This window comes from Platichthys flesus, chromosome 8 (genome assembly GCF_949316205.1).
Source record: "Platichthys flesus chromosome 8, fPlaFle2.1, whole genome shotgun sequence".
NCBI classification, from domain to species: Eukaryota; Metazoa; Chordata; class Actinopteri; order Pleuronectiformes; family Pleuronectidae; genus Platichthys; species Platichthys flesus.
The window spans coordinates 7,153,096-7,174,252 of NC_084952.1; the positions used below are offsets into that span (position 1 = coordinate 7,153,096).

The following is a 21,157-nucleotide window of genomic DNA, read 5'->3' on the forward strand; positions in this document are numbered from 1 at the left end:
GAGGTTTCGAAGAGGCTAATATTCATGAGTTACAGAAAGATTCTCCAACCTGTGCTTCAGAATCACTTAGACTACTGTTGGCAGTAATCTGTCAAAATCAGTGGCAAATCCATTCTATGGACATTAAATCTGCATTTCTGCAGGGAATGGAATTATCCAGGGATATTTATATCCGTCCTCCACCTGAAGCAGGCACTGATGGTATCCTATGGAAACTAAAGAAGTGTGTATATGGTCTTGCAGATGCGTCACTATATTGGTACAACAAAGTAAAAGAAATCATGATGAGCACAGGTGGTCAAATGTCAAAGGTCGATCCAGCAGTCTTTTATTGGTTAGATGAGCAGTTTAAGGTTATTGGAGTACTTGCATGTCATGTTGATGATTTTCTTTGGGCAGGCTCACAAAACTTTTCATCAGATGTGATTCCTCTTCTAAAGTCTGCTTTCAATGTTGGACGCGAGGAGCATGACCATTTCTGCTATGTAGGGATGGATTTTGCAGCTGGTGATGGTGTAATTCAGGTACATCAGCACAGTTACATTGATCATCTACAACAGGTCCATTTGCTAGCTGCACGTGCCATCCAAAGGGACGCCCCCCTTAATGATACTGAAAAGGAACAGCTAAGGTCAAAAATAGGGCAGATACTGTGGGTTGCAAAGCAGACCAGACCAGATGTCATGTTTGACACCTGTAGTTTGGCATCTGATATAAAAAATGCCACAGTACAGTCTCTCCATGATGTGAATAAAGTTGTCCGTAAGCTTAAGGCACAAAAGGTGACTCTTAGGTTTCAGCATTTAGGTGACAGTAATGCTTTGAACCTTATGGTCTTCAGTGATGCTTCCCTTGGCAACCTTTCAGATGGAGGTACACAGGGGGGGACTTTAATTACCCTATTGGGAGAAAGAGGGAAGTTTTCCCCTCTCTTTTGGCAATCAAAGAGAATCAGGCGTGTGGTACGGAGCACTCTTGCAGGAGAAACCCTTGCTATGTCAGATGGAATAGACAATGCTATCTTCCTGGGTACCTTGTTTTCAGAACTCACCACTGGAGATACTGGACTGAATGCGCTTCCATTAATCTGTGTGACTGATAATCATTCTCTTTTTGATGCACTAAAATCTACAAAACAAGTTGCAGAGAAGAGACTCAGATTGGAAATAAGCAGTATTAAGGAGCTCATACAAAGCAACAGAATCAAAGAGGTTCTCTGGTCAGATACAAAAGCTCAACTCGCTGACTGTCTAACAAAAAAGGGAGCTTCGGCTCTGGTGCTCTTGAAAGCATTTAGTGAGGGGTTGTGGAGTTTGTGATGAATTCTTGTTTACATTGGACTGAAAACTTTTGTTTGTATTGAAATTCTGTACTTTGTTGTTTTTGAATATATATTTTGCCAAATTACACTCTAAATGTTCAGAATGTTACTCAGGTATTATTATGTTTATTATAATGTGATGACTTTGTTATGTAAATTCTGGAATGTCTAAAAGTCATTATTTATTTTATTTGTTTTTCTAGAAAAGACAGGGAGATTGTTAACTTGTATTTCCCCTCTATTATGTTCATTAAGGTAATAGGAAGTGTTCCCTTTGACCCCTTACCTTCGACCACGGGTCGCGCGCGGGGGTTTGTGGCGGTTCCTGTGGGGAACAGGTGTTGGCAGTGTCCATGTATTGAGTTGGAAGAATAAACGGAGAATTCAATAAACGTCGTGTTTATTACAGTTAACACTTGTAGTGTTGCTTAATTTTATATAAACATTATTACCTATTTATTACTTAAATAACTGTAGCATCAGACGCCCTTGTTTTGTGTCATTGCGTCAGTGTCGAGCTGTGGGCAGCACTGCTTGCATCTCCGTCTCTCTGTCTCTCTCTCTTGCAAAAATACCTGACGAGATGAACACGACTTGATGTCACACTCCTGAGACACCAGATGTTTCTTCCGCACAAACTGAGAACAATTACATCCCAAGTTGCCGTTTCAGAATCTCAAGGGGGCCCACGTTTGGTTGTATCATGCAAATGTATGTGCAGCCCCCCCCCCCCCCCCCCATATCTTTGTCAGTCACGTTGCAGAAAACCAGTGTAAGATGTTCAGCATTTCCCTCTTGTTTATTTCTGTTCCTGATCTGCTTTTTCAGTACTTTCCGTCTCTAATCAAAACATCGCAGTCATGCCTATCAGTCTCTGTTGTATTATCTGGGTGAGACTGAATGTGCCTTATTGTCTGCGGTGAGATTGCAGAGTTCATGACATTAGATATTTGTACGTCTCAAAGTTGAGTAATGGCATAGTCAGTCAGGGGTGTATGAACTGTGATAATGGGTCTGATATGTAATTTCTGAGCGATTCAAATTCTTTACTTTTATTGGATCTGTTAAACAACGTGACACGTTAATTTCACTTGGTGACATGTTCATTACTGTGGGAAATGCTCTCTGAAATGAAATATTGGTGCCACCAAATTACGCGCCCTGTGCCACTAATGGGAAAATGTCAGCTGAGGCAGGAGCAAAAATAGAGCACTTTGGGGGTTTTGAGTTTAAGCAACTCCTTGTCTTGTTTAATTGCGCTGTAGTTTATATTCTAAAACTACTTTTACAATTGGGCATAGCTTTGCAGAGCAGATATAAAACAAAGTATATCACAAAGTCATGCCCACGGTGACTCACAGGCCATTAAATGAGATGTGCTGCTGCTTGTTCTTTGTAGAATATGATGTTATTTTGACTTGTAGAACCAACCTTGACACATGACAAGTCCAACTCTGACGTGAGCTTAACCAAAGGTTTTTTGTCGACCTCTGTGGCATCTCATGTGTACAGTAGAGGCCACAGTGTTATTTTCAGCTCTGGAAAATATTTGTCATCGTCATATATTCGTCTCCTGTGCCATGTTTAATCAAATCAATTTACGCAGCCAGACAATCTTAAGTCACAACAATGATAATATTTATAGATGGATAGATTGATGGATTACTTTATTGATCCCCGAGAGAAATTAAATTATCACAGCAGCAGCCACGTTCCTCAAGATACAATAATAACAGGGTACATGCTGCATACTAATAATAGTGTTCAGTGATAGCATAGCAATAATAATAACAATGGAATAGCTTAAATGATAATAATAGGAATAGCTTAGTAATACTTCAGTGGCAGTAACGTTGTGATAAAATATGTATAATGACACCCATTATTTATTTTAATTTAATACACATTATGTAAAAAGAATATAAAATATGGTGTATCGATCGAATACTATATGTATGATATTCTCGATATTTTCAGAGGTGAGTGTTTAGTGCAGAGGAAAGAGCAGACTGGCAGAATGTCTACTGCAGGTTGTAAGTGTTCAAAAAATTCTGTTCAGTCCAGTTGAGTAACCACAGATCTGGCAGATGGATTGTGTATCTTGATAGCACCAACCAGGGAAGATTTCCTGATCGTACCTTTCAACAGAGTGGTTGATTGAGTCTGTTGCTGAAGTTGCTCTTAAGGTCTGTCCACTGTTTTGTTAAGAGATGCCATTGTTGGAAGCAGTCCTGCCAGCATTCTGTACCCGGCCACCTACTCCAGGGTGACAAGCTAAGAGGCGATCACAGACTCTGTTTTTCTGATGAGTTTATTGAACACACCACAGCAAGGAAGACGGTGCTAGCAATAACAGACTCGTAAAACATCTGGAGCATCTAGGTGGAGAGATTGAAGGACCGGAGCCTTGTCAGGAAGTAGAGCCAGCTCATGCCCTTCTTGGAAGCCTAGCCAGTTGCTAGTTGTTAACCAGCTGCACGCCCAGGTACTCAGTCCCTTGGATGCAATCTGGAGAAAGTTGGGGCTTATTCCTCCAGAAATCCACCACATTCTCTTTTGTATTTGCCTTATATTTAACATGATCCAGGCCATGTTAAAAGATGCATTCTTTTTCAGTTTATGCTCCTTTTAGACAACAAATGGAAGATGACAGTGACATGAGTTCACTCCTCTGGGAAAACCACAAGAGGAAGAAGGCAGAGGGTCAACACATTGACTTCACAGAGAGCTGCCTCCTCCCCCCGCGTGTCTGTTTCTCTGCTACTGGACGGTCGTGTTATACATTTTTGTCCCGTGTAAAAATAGTCTTGCAGGGCCAGGTGGTCTCATCTGCTGCTTGTTTGTCCCCACTTTAACATTGGCCTCAGATGTGCTTGTTCTTGTACTGATCAAAACGTGCCCTCACAGATACTTTGTTATACATGAGACAGGCTGCTCTTTTATTAACTGGTCTGTATATTATCAAATGTATTAAGAAAAAATAAACATTTGTTTTTATTTAGGTTTTGAAAATATGAATTGATAGTCATTTTTTGAGCAAAAAAGCTAATTTTATGGTTTATAACATAGGCTCCTTATGTAAGGATGGAGGACGTGTCTCCACTTTCCTACTGCTATTCTGAAAGTCAAAATATCCAGGATACAAAGACTCAGAAGCTTAAATCTGCGCAGTAGCCATCAGATGGAGCATGGTAGCGAGGTCCAGGTGATAAACACACACGACCAAACGTGAGTCTGTCTCAGCTGTCAATCAAGACATTTCAGCCCGTTTTTATGGCATCAAATAACTAATTAAATCCAAACAAGAAGAACTGCTTAAAGTGACAGACAATCTTTAGAAACATATATTTGACACACACCCTGTGTCCCTTCCACTTACTTGAAGGAGGCAGGATTTATGACCTGCACTGCACGGCGATCAAGATGCTTTGGCGATCTGCAATGTCATCCATTTATATAGACACCATTTTTCCTTCTCTTAACATTAAACTAAACTAATTATCCTAAAATAACTATAAACATAAAATGTTGTTCAGGTGAGATGACTTGGAATTAGACCATTCAATGCCCTACCATTAACTGGAAATAATTCTATGTTTGTGCTATTGATATTTGGACCATTTCACAAACGATAAACTCTTGCTTGTTATTTTATGTCAAAGTTAAAAGTGACTACTCCATTTACGAGATTGTCGGACTACTTCCAATCTGTATTTATTCGGTTTTGTTTTGTTCTAAATGTTATAAGGAGAGAAACTGTTGTGCATCCAATTATCACTCCTTGTATCCAATCTCTTGCCACCTGGATACGGTTTGGCTGCTGAATATTCCGCATAACAAGGTTTTCCCCCTGGTGACAGTTTTGGAGCAGCAGCCGCAACAACCATCATTCCTGTGTGGTTATTACAGACTGTAGCCTGCCTCGCTTTATTTTACACTTTGGATTGTTTTCTTAATTGCACATGCATTTTCCCATGCTTAACTACCGCTGGGAAGTTTTTATGGAGTTTTGCATAAAATGATGTTTCTAATTGAGCAGTGTCCTGCTGATTAGCCGAGGTATCAACACGTCGGAATGTGTAGTGTTTGTAGAACTGTTGATTCAGCAACAATTAGGGCCATACAATGAGTTTTATAGTTCATGTCTCGATTGTAACTATTGTCATTTGTAAGTCCTCCGAGTCTAACTTCATTGTGTTGTGTCCCTGATTGTGTCAATCTCCCCCATCATCACTCCTTCCCCACATCTTCAGCTGTTTCCCATCAGAGGTGTTGCCATGTCACCAGCAGTGCTAAGTGTAATGGCCATGGGACCATTTTCTCTACACCTGCAGCACACATGAAGCTGGCTGAACAGAGAGAGGGTTATCTGGGATGGCAGGCCTTGCCTCCATCACCGTGCCAATAGAGACAGCAGCACAGAGCCCGGTGCTTCACAGCCAGATAAGGCCCCAAGACAAAGAGGCACTGCAGCTTGACCCCACTCACTACAATGAAGGGGGCGATAAAACAAGATATGACCAATAATCCTTGACAGTTTGCTCCAGTTAAATACTTTACTTTTATCCTCCCCAGTTATTAACCTGTGCCACCATAATGCGAGATGTGTTAAAGCTATAGGGCATTCATCCAGCTGGCAGGAAATGCTTCAGGTTCAGTTAAATGGCCCTAATAATATAAGACAGAATGTACCATTCATAGCAATGTTGTGAATGTGTGCAGGGTAGTTACATTGCAGCGTCTTGCACCAAGGGCAGAAAGGTTGTACATATAATCACCATGCATTAGTTGTCCAATTATAATTTTTTTCTTCCTCATGTGCCAGTCCATGCACTTATGTAAATGGCCCTAATCAGACTGATTCTTTACGGTTGGAAGTTAGTAATTATCTAATTATTGCATACATGTCGCACGGCTGCAGAAAATGCTTCAAAATATAAATGAGAGTATGGGTTAAAAGTTTAGAGGGTTTCAATCACATCAAGGAAGAACTTCATATATAACTGGCTTCTGAAGAGTTTACATTTCTGTTTCGATTGTGGCAGTAGCTGTTTTTTAGTGGGACCCATACGAAATGTGACTGAGTGACTTTTTGTTATCCTACAAGTCTCTGACAATGGTAGAGATCGGTGAGTGCAAGGACAATTTGAAGCAGGGTGAAGGAAAACTCAGTAATCTGCCTTTCTTACTTAAAAATCATCTAACAAAGTGTCTCCACTGCAAAACCCTCTGCTCACAAGGTCATTCCTCACATCATTGTGCTGTCTTTGGATATAAATGAAAGCATGTGTGTTCTCCTAAATATTAAATGTAGTATTTTACATTGGGTTATATAATTATGTATAAATACTGTGTGTATGTACAATTAATGTGTCTAGTCATGTGATGGCTTATCCTCAGGTGAAATGTGATGCTGAACTATAAATTGAAAATCTATAGGTATAGCGTCACTACAGCTTCTGGTTCTGGCAAGTATTAATCCATCTTTACGTAAAATTATATTTATGCTTCTTTCATTTTCTCAATGTGAATAAAAATTGCATTTGGACATGGTACTGTGTAGATATACTAGCATGCATTTGATAACAACAAGATCAATGCTCAAATGTTTTTTCCGTGGTTTAAACAAATGTAATATATGTTGAAGTGTTCAGGGCCTATTGACACCTGCAAAGATTGTGACACATCATATATTTCAATCAACTTTTGCCCTCAGTAGTACATGGTCGCATACCAGCATTCCATCAAAATCTAAGGCACAGATTCTTTTAGTTTTTTTTTTTCAATGTTCGCAAGGAGCTTATATTACCTCTCGCCTTCCTAGAACTTCTTTTTACCATGTCCTTAGGCTGCATTGCACTGCGTGTGACTACTGCACCTTCACAAGTCCTGGTGGGGATGGAGCCACAGCTATTTCCCAGCTCTGGAATGGGAAATAAGCTCTGTGTTTGGATAACCAAGGCAGGCGAACTCGATTCACAGGGTGCAACCACATTCCTTCCATGAATAGAAAGTGTGGATTTATCTCCTGTGTCAGATACGACCAGGAGTAATGCAGGTTAGGGTAAGTCCCTCATAGTCCTATTACACATTTTCATCTAATATAACCTGCAGCTCCCCTATTGAGCGCTAGCCTTTTACCTGATTCGAAGACAGCATGTAATGGTTATAAATTAAAGTGTTTGGCCGTGAGCAAAACTTTTTATTCACACGGACTCTTCACTGGGCTGAATTGAATTCTACTGAATAGTTCAAACCTTGCATTAAGTCTTTACTCTGAGATATTGAATGGGTAATCCATCAAGAGTAGTCATTGTATTAAACAGAGGTTTAGAACATCATATTCGTCCATTACCTCAGTGATGCCATAGCATAAAAGCCATTCCATAAGATTCCTTGAATGAAACTAATTTGATAAGGGTCAACTCATGCAACCAGTATGTTATATCGCTCAAAGCAAAAAAGAGAAACTGAGCCATTTGGATGATTCTGGTTCCCTCCCACATTTTACTTATTTATTTTGTGTGTTAGCGCTAGTGTTTGTGCTTGTCTGGCAAGAAATTAACTGTGTCACAGTGGCCCTGAACAATAGCAGGCAGGAATTGCTGAGCCTAATGTTGCTCTCTGGGAACAGTAAAGTCATTTCGCTCTAGCAGACCACTTAATAGCTTTGGCTGATGCAGAGTTTGGAAATCCATCAGTCAATTGAAGGAGACAGAGATGAACAGTCTTCTGAGTACAAGCATACTTAGTATGTGAGGAAACAGGTAGCAGGACGAAGGAGCTACCCCCGTTCTGAGCTGGAGTCATATTAAGACATCTTACTGCTTTTTCAGAATTCAAATTATTTACCAGTAAAGTGCTTAATGTAGACGGATGTTGGATATGGTGAACAAAAGAGCACCAGAAATATAAACTGCGCAGTATCTTGGACACCTCCCAATGGCGTGACAGAGAGTGTTACTGTTGTATCTGTTTTTATGTTGTGTGACAGTTTTCATTGTACCCACAATGAGTTTGTGATGATCATGACCAATGACAGCAGTGTAAACTCATGTTATTGTTTTCTCAGCCGTTTGTTGGAGTTTCTGAGTGATACATTGGAGAGCAATACATTTACTGTAGGGTCTCTTCGGAGGATTGGCAGAATTGTCTAGACTGTCTCTGTCTCTTCTAAAATCTCCCAGGTTCTCATTCAGAGTCTGGACTATCAAAGACTAACAGCTTTGGTCCTTTGTTTAAGAAGCACGGTCTAAAGTGCACAGTGCTCGTGCATTGAAAACGTGTCCAAATCCAGGTTTAATTTTTTAATGATGGAGAAAATAAGGCTGCTGCACCAAATGCATGGCTCAAAAAGGTTGTACCCAATCTCTTAATTAATCAGGGGGGTGTTATGGGCGCCACCTGTAGTACATCATGTACCAGCTGCTATTCCCTCTAAACGCCAGGTGAGCTGGGAGAGAACACTGCAGGGAAAGTGGCTTTATTTTGAGCAGACTCAAGCTTCATTGGGCAACTTTGGAGATAAACAGAGGTCAGATTCCTGGAGTTGACAGTACGTTTTGAAGAACTTTCATACATTAATTATCTTCACAGGGTGTCACAAAGAGCTCACTTAGAAATTACTGGTTATGTGCATGAATATTCAAGACTGCAGCTCGGCCTCGTGTGTCATGATAACAGAGATCAGGTAGAAACAAGATAAAAAAGAGGCGATATTATGAGGGTGAGTAGCTTAATAATGAAATGTCTACACCAGAGTCCGGTTGACGCCTCTCACAATTGGCTTAATGATCCAAACGGCTACGGCAAACGGCAGAAATGGTTTGAACCTGTGACATTCATCCATGACAAATTCAAGTGGCACATAAATCCACTCTACACCAGTGCTGCCATGCGCGTTACCTCGGCTCTAAAATGCACAAAATGTGAAGGGCTTTTGCAGAAATAAGTTTAGACATGCCATTACAATAAGTCCTTCCTCACACGTATGTAATGCCTTAGTCTTATCACCATGTGGACGGAGGGAGCAGACAACCTTGACCCACCGTGTCAGTCTGTTAGGATTGCATGCTTGGCTAACCTCAGTGTCAGCACTCTGATACGACTGCTTGGGATTGCAGACACATTGCCACCAATGAAGTAAATGACCTCAGGTTGCTTAATCAGCCGTGATGAGTGCGCAGGACAATATGGAGGCGTTCTTATTCACTGTGTCCCCCTATGAGATGTGTATACTGTTAGCTTTAAGGTATCGTTGAAAAAGGGAGAGATATCAGCAGTACTGTAAATGATGAAGGGGGTAACCCAGCTTGATATCATTTAGCAGATTTTTTTAAACTTGGCCCACAATTAATTAGCATGGTGATTGGCCCCTTCCAGGATGTTCATTGTCATTTGAGATTTCTTCTATGTTCGGGGGTCAGCTGTGCTTTCTATTGGTTTAAAAAGTATTGTCTGAAATATGTTAACGTAGGCAAACATATTAAGGGCCAAGCATGAATGATTTTAATAGATGCAACATTTCTGAAGCCGACTGGAACAACCCTCTTAAGACTTGGGAGCTTTTTGCATTTGTTGCAAACGTTATTCCTGGTTTTTAATTACTAATTTAAAATGTGATATGAGAGACAATTTTGTTGTTGCTAGCATTTTTTCTTTTCTAATCGATTGGTTTTACCATTGATATCTGATATGAATCTTGCCACAGCTTAATTGGAAGAAATTCGTATATTCTTTTTGTAAATTTAAACTCTGATGATGAAATGATACATCAATCTGTCAATTGATGGTTTTTATGACGACAGTTAATTCAAAGAAATGCTCCTATTTGAATATTATACTTTGGGCAATGGGAACTTGTGAGAATATTTTATTTTTCCATAAAGACAATAAGCAAAATAAGACACTATCATTTATATTCAGATAAACGCTAATAACATAAGTTAAAAGTAATGGTAAAAGCAAAGGATAACAGAGTTTTTGTTTCACTCGGAGAGCACTTACCTTGGCTAACATCTTCTCTCGCCATGTTCAAGAAAGTGGAATTATGTTTTGCTCATAGCTTTTATCACCTGGCAGCGTCTTTGTTGAAACAAGGTAATTAGGTGTTGAGAGAGGAGGCTGCAATAAGCAGCAGAACAGAGTCATCTTATTTTCAATCAAAGGCAATGAACTCCGGTCAAGACCTGGAGAAAACACAAAGGACCGGCTGCATGAGGAAGCCTCCTCACGACTTGTACTGGGAGAATGGATAGTCTTATTTCATTATTACCAGCAACAGACTGACAGCCAATTTCGGAGTCTTCTTAATTATGGGTTTTTCTTTGAAGCATAAAATACACACACACTTAAGTGCTAATCAACCGAGGACTTTGAAACTTCTTTCATCTCTTTATTTTTTATGCAGTGTATGAAAAGATATGGAACAGTGCACAGTCGATGTGCTGCTGGCACAGGCAGAAACAGACTCTGTTACGAGTCAGACAGCTGCACACTCAGCTTTCATTGCTTGACAAGTAATTTAGGAAACAGATGATGAAGATGCCTGTTTTAGCTTACTTTAATGTTAATTAGGCAAAGTATGACAGGGCTACCTTACTGTGTTGTACATTTCAGAATGAATACTAGCGCCTGTCATTTTCTACTCACAGCTTCCAACACACATAGTATTCACTGGTAATACGAGGCAACACTCCTCAGGTCAAACGCCGTTTTGGTCGCCTGAAACCGTTTCAGACAGAAGCACCCTCGAGGACCAGCTTGTTAGGAGTCATGGTTTCAAGGTTTTTAAATGCTTCAACATCTCAATTTCCTGAAAGGCATTTCCGGAATCCTACTGGGACGTTTTTCTTCGAATGAGCTAACCTTTTAATTTCTTACCCGACCTCCAGTCGTGCATATTTCCCTTCTTGACATGAGTTTAATATTTCAGTCCCGGTATCAATGGTATAACCGAGACATCAGAATTTAAGATAAGGGTTTCTGCCTTTAATGGTATTGGCCTCCCTGTCTCATCCTTTCCCCTCCATACACATGCTTTGGCCTGCCCTCCTACCTTTCCTCCCTGACTTAAATGCTTGTGACAGGAAGAGCTGAGCCCCATCTATCCCTTCACATGCAAGACTGCTTTTTCAAACCTTTATATACCAAAGGGTTGCTCGACTCAACACCACTGCTCTTTTCCAGCAGCGGCCTCTCTACACATACACCCGGCTGCACAGCCAAACCAAGAATGTGCCATGTATTCTGATATAGACTATTGTGCACTATAATCAAACCTTCAAGTGAATCGCCTCCATTAAAGGACACAGTTATAGGCATTTAAAAGGTATGAAAGCCTTGATTTTTACCAGGATTGATTTGGATAATTACCAGGACCTTTTAAAAACAACATACCATTGTTCTTCCTAATTGCTACGTCTAGTAATTATTCACTCGCAATATTCTCATTAAGTTCCCTCTTTGTCTTACTTTGCTTTAAAACCAATGGCATGCACACTCAAGGTTTCTTTTGGTTTTCTCCCTCAGAGGGAAACTTATCCACACAGTTGTAATTTATCCACCTAAAGAGTTTTCTCTGTCTCTCCAGCTGATATTAAATCTTGTTTATTTTTAATTGTTTTGAATTGAATTCTGTTTCTTCTGGCACATCTCAATGACATCCAGGGCTATAGATTCCGCTGCATGGGTAAAACGATTTCCCCGACCTCGTCATTGGCCATGAATACAAAGACAGCATGTATACAGCAGTCAAACAACACTGGCTCTCAGCCCACTTGTAAATTACGGAGCGAAGGCCTTTTCCCAGGACTGCCTTCAGCGAAACCATTCTGTCAGTGCGGCCGTTTCCCATAACTGGCACCACAGCTGTCAGTTTGTAGAGCTTTATGGCTCAGAAACCAGGAGGGCTGTATTAAAAAAGGTGAAAATGAAAAGTGGCTTGGCTAGGTTCATTAGTTTCTATATTGCATGTGATCCTTACCCTCTCTCCCCATTTCAGGCCTATACTGTCCTATGAATAAAGGCAAAAATGTCCCAAAATATCTGAAAATACTTTTCACTTATTAATGATGAATTATTTGTCAATTGCGGCCCTGACATTGTCTGTTTCTTGTCGCATGTTCTTATTCCTTAGTTTTTTTTAGCATGTCTTTACCACCTTGTTACTTTGCTTTGTGTGACTCTACGAACAAAACTGCACCAAAGCTGTGGACACTGTGTAAACTTTTCCATAAACCTTAGAAACGATTTGATATGTTATTCGAGGATGCACACATTTTTTATTGCTTTTATTGCATCCTCACACTTAGGGGCGATTTCTTGTCTTGGGTTGATAGAAAATTGTATTGTGTTAGACCTCGGGCTATGTCCGTTACATTGTGGAAAATTGTTTTCCTGCTCAACGTCAGCCTGCTCAGCCCGAGCCTCGTCCAAACGATAGGAGACATACCCAACTTGTAGTCGGTTCTTTGTTTGGTGAAGGACAGTGGAAACGCTTTGTTCTCGCTGTTGTCTCATTGCCCTCCCTCTGTCCTCTGGTTGTCTGGCACTATTGTAAATCTTTCTAAAGCTAACATTATTTTGTGATGTGGTGTCTTGAATAAATGGTGTAACGTCAATACGGCCACAAAAGCAACATATCAGTTGGTAGAAATTCTATATGGATGATTTATAACAGAAATACGTCCCATGTTTATTACCTAAAGGTGAATTGAATGAGTTTCACTATCTTTAAAATTGTTTTTACAAACGGTGTATGAGTCTGCTCCCTACCTATCCATTTTGACAAGAGGTATTTGTGACATATCAGCACCGGAGCCAGCTTCGGTTTTTCTTTGTACTCTGTTTTTATGTAGAACTGTTTTTACATTATATCATCACATATTGCAGCAAAGGGATGGTGCCATCTCTCCAACATGTTGTTTCCCTGTTTGGAGAAAACCTTGACAGACTGTCATCTCTGCAAAATATCAGCAGGAGCTCATCAACGTGCAAATACTGCACCACATGAGCACATGTTGGTAATAGTGTGGGAACTGTACGTTAAGTAAATTAATAAAATGTTGTTGTCAACATTTAATAATTTTGATTATATTGACATAGATGCTTGAATTATGATTGGAGGAAGGATGGCAGACGTCACTGCGAACATGTCAAAGCTTCTGTCCGTTGAAGTGTTTTCATTCCCTCAACCCACATGCGATCTGTCAACTGCCAGGCTTTTCCTTATTATTACTCGCACACTGTCCATTCAACCAACTGTTTGAAGCCACAACATGCACTCTAACCCTATTGTTAATTGAAGAAAAAGTTAAACATATTGTACAAATCATAACATATGTGTAAATCGTGTTTTTTTTAAAGATAAAATGAATATGGAGCTGTAGGCTAAGCATTCATTTGAAAGGCCAAGGATCTGTAGGTAATTAGACTTAGGCCCCTAACCTCGCTGTCTCAGTTCAAGTGTTTACAGGATCTAGAATTTTCATCTTCCCATGAAGGCAGCACTTAAAGCTAAATTACACAGGGGAAATTATGAAGCTCTTATAAATACAGCTCTGAGTCATCTGATCGAGTTATAAAGTATAAATATTTCTTAAACTGCTACGATCATGGAAACCAATTTTCATTGTGTTTAACAGATCATAAAGAAATCAACTTAAAACTTTTTTTGGCATTTCGGAGTAAAAATTCCCCAAACTTGCAGTTTCCAGCTACTGTTTGATGTCATGACATCATGCGAATCTGCACATTACACTGTTAAAACAATGATATCCTTATGTTAATAAGACATTAATCACTTGTTGTAGTCCTAAAATAGTACTTTAATTTAATAGCAGTCATTTTTTAAGATTACATTGTTAACATACCATTATGCAAATGATGATGTTATTCCTGGTGTGTATCTGTATTGCTTTAAGGTATGCATGTATTTTGTTGTGTATTTGGTTTATATTTCTTTCAGTGTAGATAAACAAGTCATTTATAAAGCTCTGGCTCAAGGTTAGTTATCCAACATCTGTAATAATAGTCTTTTTATGTATGTTTGCCTCCTAGAACACGTTCAAGCAAATCATGAGTGGTCACCTTTTCCTTTTATGCATCAGTTCTTTGCTTGCAGCAGCAAGGTTGTGTGGATTATATCTTCATAACAAAGGTTGACTGATTATTGATACATTCACACACTACAAGTTTTCATACAGGCAAACACAAAGGCTGATACCAACATGTCAAGCTGTTTTTATCACCTTGAGCATCATGGAGTTCAAATATTGTCACCGTGGAATTCATAAATCATAACATATTTTTGCTCACATTAGGAAACATGCTATTTGGTATTGTTAAGAAACCAAGGTCAAGGATTTCCATCAGTACAGTGGTACAGGAAATCAAATCTAATATTTGCGTTTTGAGAAGTAAGAAAGAAATGACTGAATTTTAATTATAAATTAGCAGCACACATTTAGATAAATGTCTCCTCATCTGACAATAATGAGGATAATCCATTTGCCGGTAAAAATGTTATTTGTCAGCACAGCTGGTTGTCGCAGTAAAGATGTGAGAAAAGCTGTGTAAGATTTGATTAATTGAATAGATTTGAATTGACGAACATCTGGCTCGAGTTGCAAAAATGCTTTTGTTTCTCAAAAGAAAATCGCAATTTACTTATAATACCAACTTCAAATTCAGAATAAAAATGTAGGCAAGCAGATGCAAATTTGAACTTAATTCTGTGTGTATTTGTGTAAACATGACGGTTGTTTAATCCAAGTACAGCTTTTTTCCCCCTTCCCTCACTTGATACTCTGGACATATTTCTCTGGTTTTCAGACAAATGTAAAACCCTCTGAGCTTTCTTTTTGTTGCTCCTGTGCGGGAGATGAGGTACTTCATCACAGAGATAAGCATGCCGACTGAGGGACAGCTACAGGAAAGAAAATGCACACTAGCGCTAGTTGTGAAGTACAGATCAGTTCTTGTGAAGTTGCTATGATTAATCCGACACTGTGAATTTTGTGCTTTGGCAGGCTGCAGTTTCCCTGCTGAGGAGATAAATGATGAATTGACCTATCTGGTATATTATGTGGTATCTCAGTTCTCATCACTATAGGGGCTGGTTGACTCTGATAATCCTCTCCTCACTGAGGGGATCCTCTAGGCCCTGCTAGACACAGGTGTCTGGCTTCACGCATTTGTCAAGATGGCAAATCTGTGTCTATAAACTATAGATGAAATAAAGTACATACTTACACAAGGCTAAATGTGTTTAACACTGAAAATCTGCAGGAGGGGATGCACAAGAAAATTGCATTTGAAAGCAATAAAACTTCCATTTGCTACTTTATTTTACCAGTTAAATTTTTATATTCAATAATTGTGTATTCAAATTCCCCCAAGATGTTTTGGGCCTACTAATACATTACACTTAATAAACAATCAATTTATACTATTTTAGAAACTTATTTTGTTATAGCTTTCTCCTCATTTTGAGAAACTATTTAAGTGCAATTTCTGTTTCAAATAAAATCTGCTCTTTTATTTTAAGAACATATATGGTCTCAGCCACTATTTCTGCATAGAATCTGTCTCTCTGGCTTTGAATCTTGCATATTTGTAAGTGTGCTGAAGTTGAATCAGAATTTCAGAGACATGTTTCAAAGGCTGGTGTGAAATATCCTTCCAAGCTTCTCGGACTCATTTATTATCATTAGTCTACACATTTCCTCAAGTTAGCAACTCACGCTCCCCACCCACCCCCATCCAACTATATACATGGAATGATAAATGCTGGTAATAACATATATGATAGCCTTGCCTTAGCAGTGATGATTATCATTTGTTGTCGTGCCCACAAAGGACTTTTGAAAACGGATTTTCATCGCATCCTCCTCGTTAAGATAATTCCTATTTTCTCAAATTAAAATAACTGTCATCATTCTTCCAAAGTTTGAACTAATGTTTTTCTGATGTTGAATAAGCAGGCTATATATCTGTGCACAGAGTGGGTCTGTGTGCATTTTCTTGTTGGCCTTGATTTCGCCGGGTGTTTGCCATTACTGTGGTGAATGGTTCACATTTTCAGTAGTCTCACTGGCTCTCAGTCTTACACCACTCCAGGCCTAAAAGACCTGTCAGTGCAAGGACACATTACTCTATCAGTCATTCTGCTCCTGTTTACAAGTACACTACTGTGCAGTAATGTGTAAAAAAACATGTAAACAGCAAAAGTCTAATTATTTTTGCATTAACCATCATCTGATACTCTAGTTTGTTTTGTTGATTTAGAACATAAACTGGACATAAAAATGGACGTGGACTCTGAGTCAGTTAGCTGATATCAATGCAAGTTTTCCCTCCGATGAGCTGCAGTAGGCTACTCCACTTGTTGCAATGAAAAGTCGGTTTCTACAGAAGTCTATGAATAACTGAAATAAAGGTCAAATAAAAACTGATGATGTCTCACTTGATTTGTTGTGTTGCTAAACATTTTGAGTTCATGGTCGAATCAGTTCTGGTCTCATTTAGAGTCAAATAATGGTATGAACTGGGGCAAGGATAAAGTTTGAATGACAGCTAGTGCCATCCAATGGCAGCAGGTGACATGTGTAGGTCAGTGTTCTCAAGCTCTCAGTCAGGCTCCCCCCCTGCTCCTCAAATATGGTAACTTCTAGTTTCAAAAAGATTGTGTTTGACAATATAATTGCTAATCGTGGGTCAGAGCTCTTTATTTGAGGATTGTTCCAACATTGTAAACAAAAATAGACAAATTTACTATTATGAGTTAAAATTGGATTCAGATGTGTTTAAAATAGGGATCTTGAAAAAATATTTTTTTTTTTATATGGTCTCCTTTGACAATATCCATGCTCTGACAGCCGCTGTCTGAAAACAATCCAGATTTTAATCAAGCTGAATTTTATTTTCATCCCCCAAGCATGTTTTATTTGTAGTCTGCATTGTTTTCTCTATTGTAACCATCTGGAAAAGGGAAACAAATTGTGCATTCACTCATAGAAATCCCTTGGTATATCCTGTCTTCAGAGATCATATTCTCTCTAATGGGTCATATTAGAAGGTCATCGGAGGTCAGCTGTGTAGATAGGGACACCATGGAAATGGAAGTGATTTTACCACAGACAGATAAAAGAGATAAAGTGTTACAACCTGTAGAAAACTGGGGAAGGGTTTCGGAGTCTGGCATCACTACATTTGCTCTGGTCTGTTTTTGTGCCAGGTAAAAATGTAACATACAGTTTGATTCAGTGTAGGACCTGATCCCATGGTTGCTGGTCATGCTGAGAACTTCATTTTTCAGGGTTACTTCTTTGTACGTTCAGTACATGTCCTCGGCTGATGTCAGGGTGTAGCTCCACAGGGCTCCTCTGCATGCCTAGTTTTGCATCTATTGTGTGGGTTTGAAAAGAGCAGATGCAGAGATGTACCGGTAATTGTGGTTTGCGAAGATTGCCGTGAAGACGTTATTCTGTGTTCAAAGATCTTGTTGGGCTCATCTTGTACAGCAGCATCAACATTGATGCACCTGCGAGTCGGGCAGTGATAAATGATAAGAATCTTATCAGTGCCTGACGTGAAGTAACAGAACTGATAAAGTTGAATCCAGACAAACTGTGACATGAAACTTGGTCAATATGTACTTTATATGTCATGTATCGTGTGTGTGTGTGTTTTAATGTGATTTGTAGTGTATTGGGCTGCAAATAATGGATTTTCCAATATACTGCATTTTTTAGAGATTGACAACATGACAGCTTCCAAAAAGTATAGGGCATCCACCCTGCCTCCTTCGTGTTAGTGGATGGGACATGGACCACACTAAAATACACGTCAAATATTTTTTTTCAAAGAGACTTTCAATAGGTATGGCCCTTTTTGGTAATTCTTATCACATTGAGGGTTTGGGGTTTCATTAGCTATTTGATGCTTTATAAATGAGGTGACACGTCACAATGCCTGTAGCACCTTGCTCTCTAGGCTCCATTCCCCGGTAGCTGCTGCACAATATGGCATCATTGGTAAGATATTTTGGCTTAATTTCTGATTGGGTTAGGAAGTTGTGACACGTCAACATCATTCATCTTGATCTTATATGTGACTTAGTATCAAAGTTCACTAAAAGCCTTAATATCCCTTGAACTTCGGGTAAAATCCCCAAAATGCAGTAAAGAATGTCCTGCACATTCTTGTGTTAACGGAAGCAGGACGTTATTGTCGGCAGAGGAGATCGAGGTTCGGGGATCACTGTGACCTTCTCAGTGGCCCGAGAGTGTGTTGGCATGGCATGACTGATGCAGATTATCATAGCTGGAGAAAGCCAATTACTCTGGTCATCACGGCACCCTCAGGGCCCCTCTCGGTGGAATGAAATGCATTACAGAATTGTCTGTGCATCCCTCTGGCAGCGTTTTATATTTCCTCTATGCTGATCCCCCAGTTTGAATGTTAATAGTGCAGTCAATGGGACCCTCCTGTGCCTCAGAGCCCTCCTCGGCTCAGATGAGCTTCTGCTCCACAAAGCAGGAAGGTCGTTCTTTTTGGAGAAGCGGATGAATTACATTGTTCTGTTTGTCTTCTCTCTCTATTCAAGACAAAGCTCTTCTAGTTTGACCCCTTCCTAACTGCTCCTCGCAGTCAGCGTCCTTGAACGACTGAGGAATAAATGAATGAATAAGTCACGTTGCAGGGTTGTATTGTAACAGACTCTTCTCTAGCATCTTTAGAACAAACCACTGATCAGACCTTTTTTATCCCTGGTTTCGATTTCCAAAACAGATTGACTACGAGAGCCGTGTGGCAGGGATCAGACACAGCGGCGCTGCATCTCTAGGATGTTCACAGACTACAGGTCGAGCCGAGTCACAGGTAGGAGGCCTGAATGTCTGTATGAACGTTGGTGCATATGTTGGTGTTTCTACTCTATTGGAATGTCACATCAAAAAGAGGATGTTCTGCTCAAATCTTTGCTTCACACAAAAACAAAAAGCCAGTGACCCTCAAAATGTCCTTGTTACAATACGTTAACTAGGATCCTGGTACAGTAGGTCTTGTTAGTGTCTGTGTGAAATTGTGATAATGCTGGATCGTTGCTCCCCACTACTGCCCCTTTAAAATAGATGCCCTACTCTTATTCTGCCATTGAACACTGAACCCAGTGGGAATCCTCTGTACATATTGCACATCTAGAGACAGTTTCAACTGCAAAGAACTTTTTCATTCACTCAAAAAATGAAATATTCATAACTCTTGAACAGCATGGGGTATCTGGCATAGTTTGACGGAGGTTTGCATAAGACAAGATGAAATGAAACTAAAACAATGTTTGTGCCAAGGAGCTTCGCTGATCTCTGGCATGGATATTGCGGCTCAGTCTGGCCAGTGCGTTCACAGAAGGCATTTTTCTGAGGATAGAAACTGCAGGAGGAGGTTTAGTTCATGTAAGCCATTAAAAACCACGCAGCAGACTTTTGTTTCAACAGCAACAATAATGAGTTTGTTCATTAATTACTAGAGATCTAATTAATGGCTGCAAATTGTGGATCAATAAACCTAATCGCTCACATGATCTTGCGTTCATTCATAGCTTCTATGTAACACATAACTCTATAAGTTTTGTTACATCTCCGACACACGCTAACAGTATTATGGCTTTTAGACATGCTAGCAGCACGGGTCTAAGAATGATCTGATTAAGTCCACTACTTTGGTCCTGACTGAAATATCTCCATGACTTGATGGATGCTTTGAAATATTGTGCGGACATCCATGGTCCCCAGATAATGAATCACTCGTGTCACGAATTTGATCCCCCGACTTTACATGCTTCGGTTTATGACCAAATACCTGTAAAGCCAATGACGTTTCCATGAGCCTCAGCTGTGCTTGGTGTTTTGTGTTAATTGGCAACTAATTGTATCATAGACTCTAAATACAGATGGACGATGTGTCTCCGCTTCCTCCTTCTATCCATAAATGAATCTAACATACCCCGTAAACGAACCATGGCCATCATTTGCATTTGGAGCCAGAGTCTGAGCCACAGCAATGGAGGGGGATCAGGTCGCTTTATGAGGTCCTGTCGATGCGTGCACTTGACCAATCAGGAGTCAGTCTCAGCTTTCAATCACAACGATCAACTAGAAAATGAATATATGTGCACTTTCCTTCTCCCATCCATTAACATGAAGAGGTGCTTTGGCTTCACTTTTGGGGATCAGTATTGTCGTCCATTTAATACACAGTCATCCTTTCAGATCGGATATAATGGCTGGAGACTCTTGTTCTTGCTCTGTTCTTTTCATTTTGACTGAAACTGCATGCAACTAGCATGATAAGTGCACAGTACAGACAAAGGGATAAATGGACTGTTGGCCGTCACACAACCATGTTCAGAGACACTTCAACACATACGCTGTTCAGTGTGCATTGTATTAGTCATGGCATTGCTATATCTCCCGAGCTTTCATTGTGCTTTTTGAAAACAATTGGATCCTACAGTACATTGTCTGAGACTCGAAAATGGAGCGAGTGAGAAACTGACAGACTGAAAGAGAGGGGGAATGAAAAGAGGTTTTCTTGCTGGGGTCTGGCCGATGAGCGTGTCCTTTCTCATTACTCTCACACAGCGCAATATGCAGGTCAGTCAGGTGATAATGAATGCTCTGTCTGATACTTGGCCTCTCTCCCTCCCACCCGGCTCGTCTGGTCTGCTCTCTCTGTTGTATCCTCTGCCTCTTTCTTCGCCCATGTGCACTGCATAGTCCTCTTTTGCATCTAGTATATTTTCCTTAAACGTCTTTAATTATCTACCAATCTCTT

At 39.9% G+C, this 21,157-nt stretch overlaps 1 protein-coding gene across 2 annotated transcripts in view; it reads left to right on the forward strand.

Annotated features, from left to right (window-relative positions):
* The window catches only part of enox2 (ecto-NOX disulfide-thiol exchanger 2), a 163,777-nt gene that overhangs the window by 16,699 nt on the left and 125,921 nt on the right, over positions 1–21,157 (forward strand). Inside the window, exon 3 of one of the 2 annotated variants that reach the window (XM_062394409.1) lies at positions 19,115–19,204. The exons of the other annotated variant lie outside the window; for it this stretch is intronic. Coding sequence (XP_062250393.1) covers positions 19,171–19,204 — 34 coding nt within the window. The 5' untranslated portion in view covers positions 19,115–19,170. The remainder of the gene's footprint in view (positions 1–19,114; positions 19,205–21,157) is intronic. 2 annotated transcript variants of the gene reach the window in all.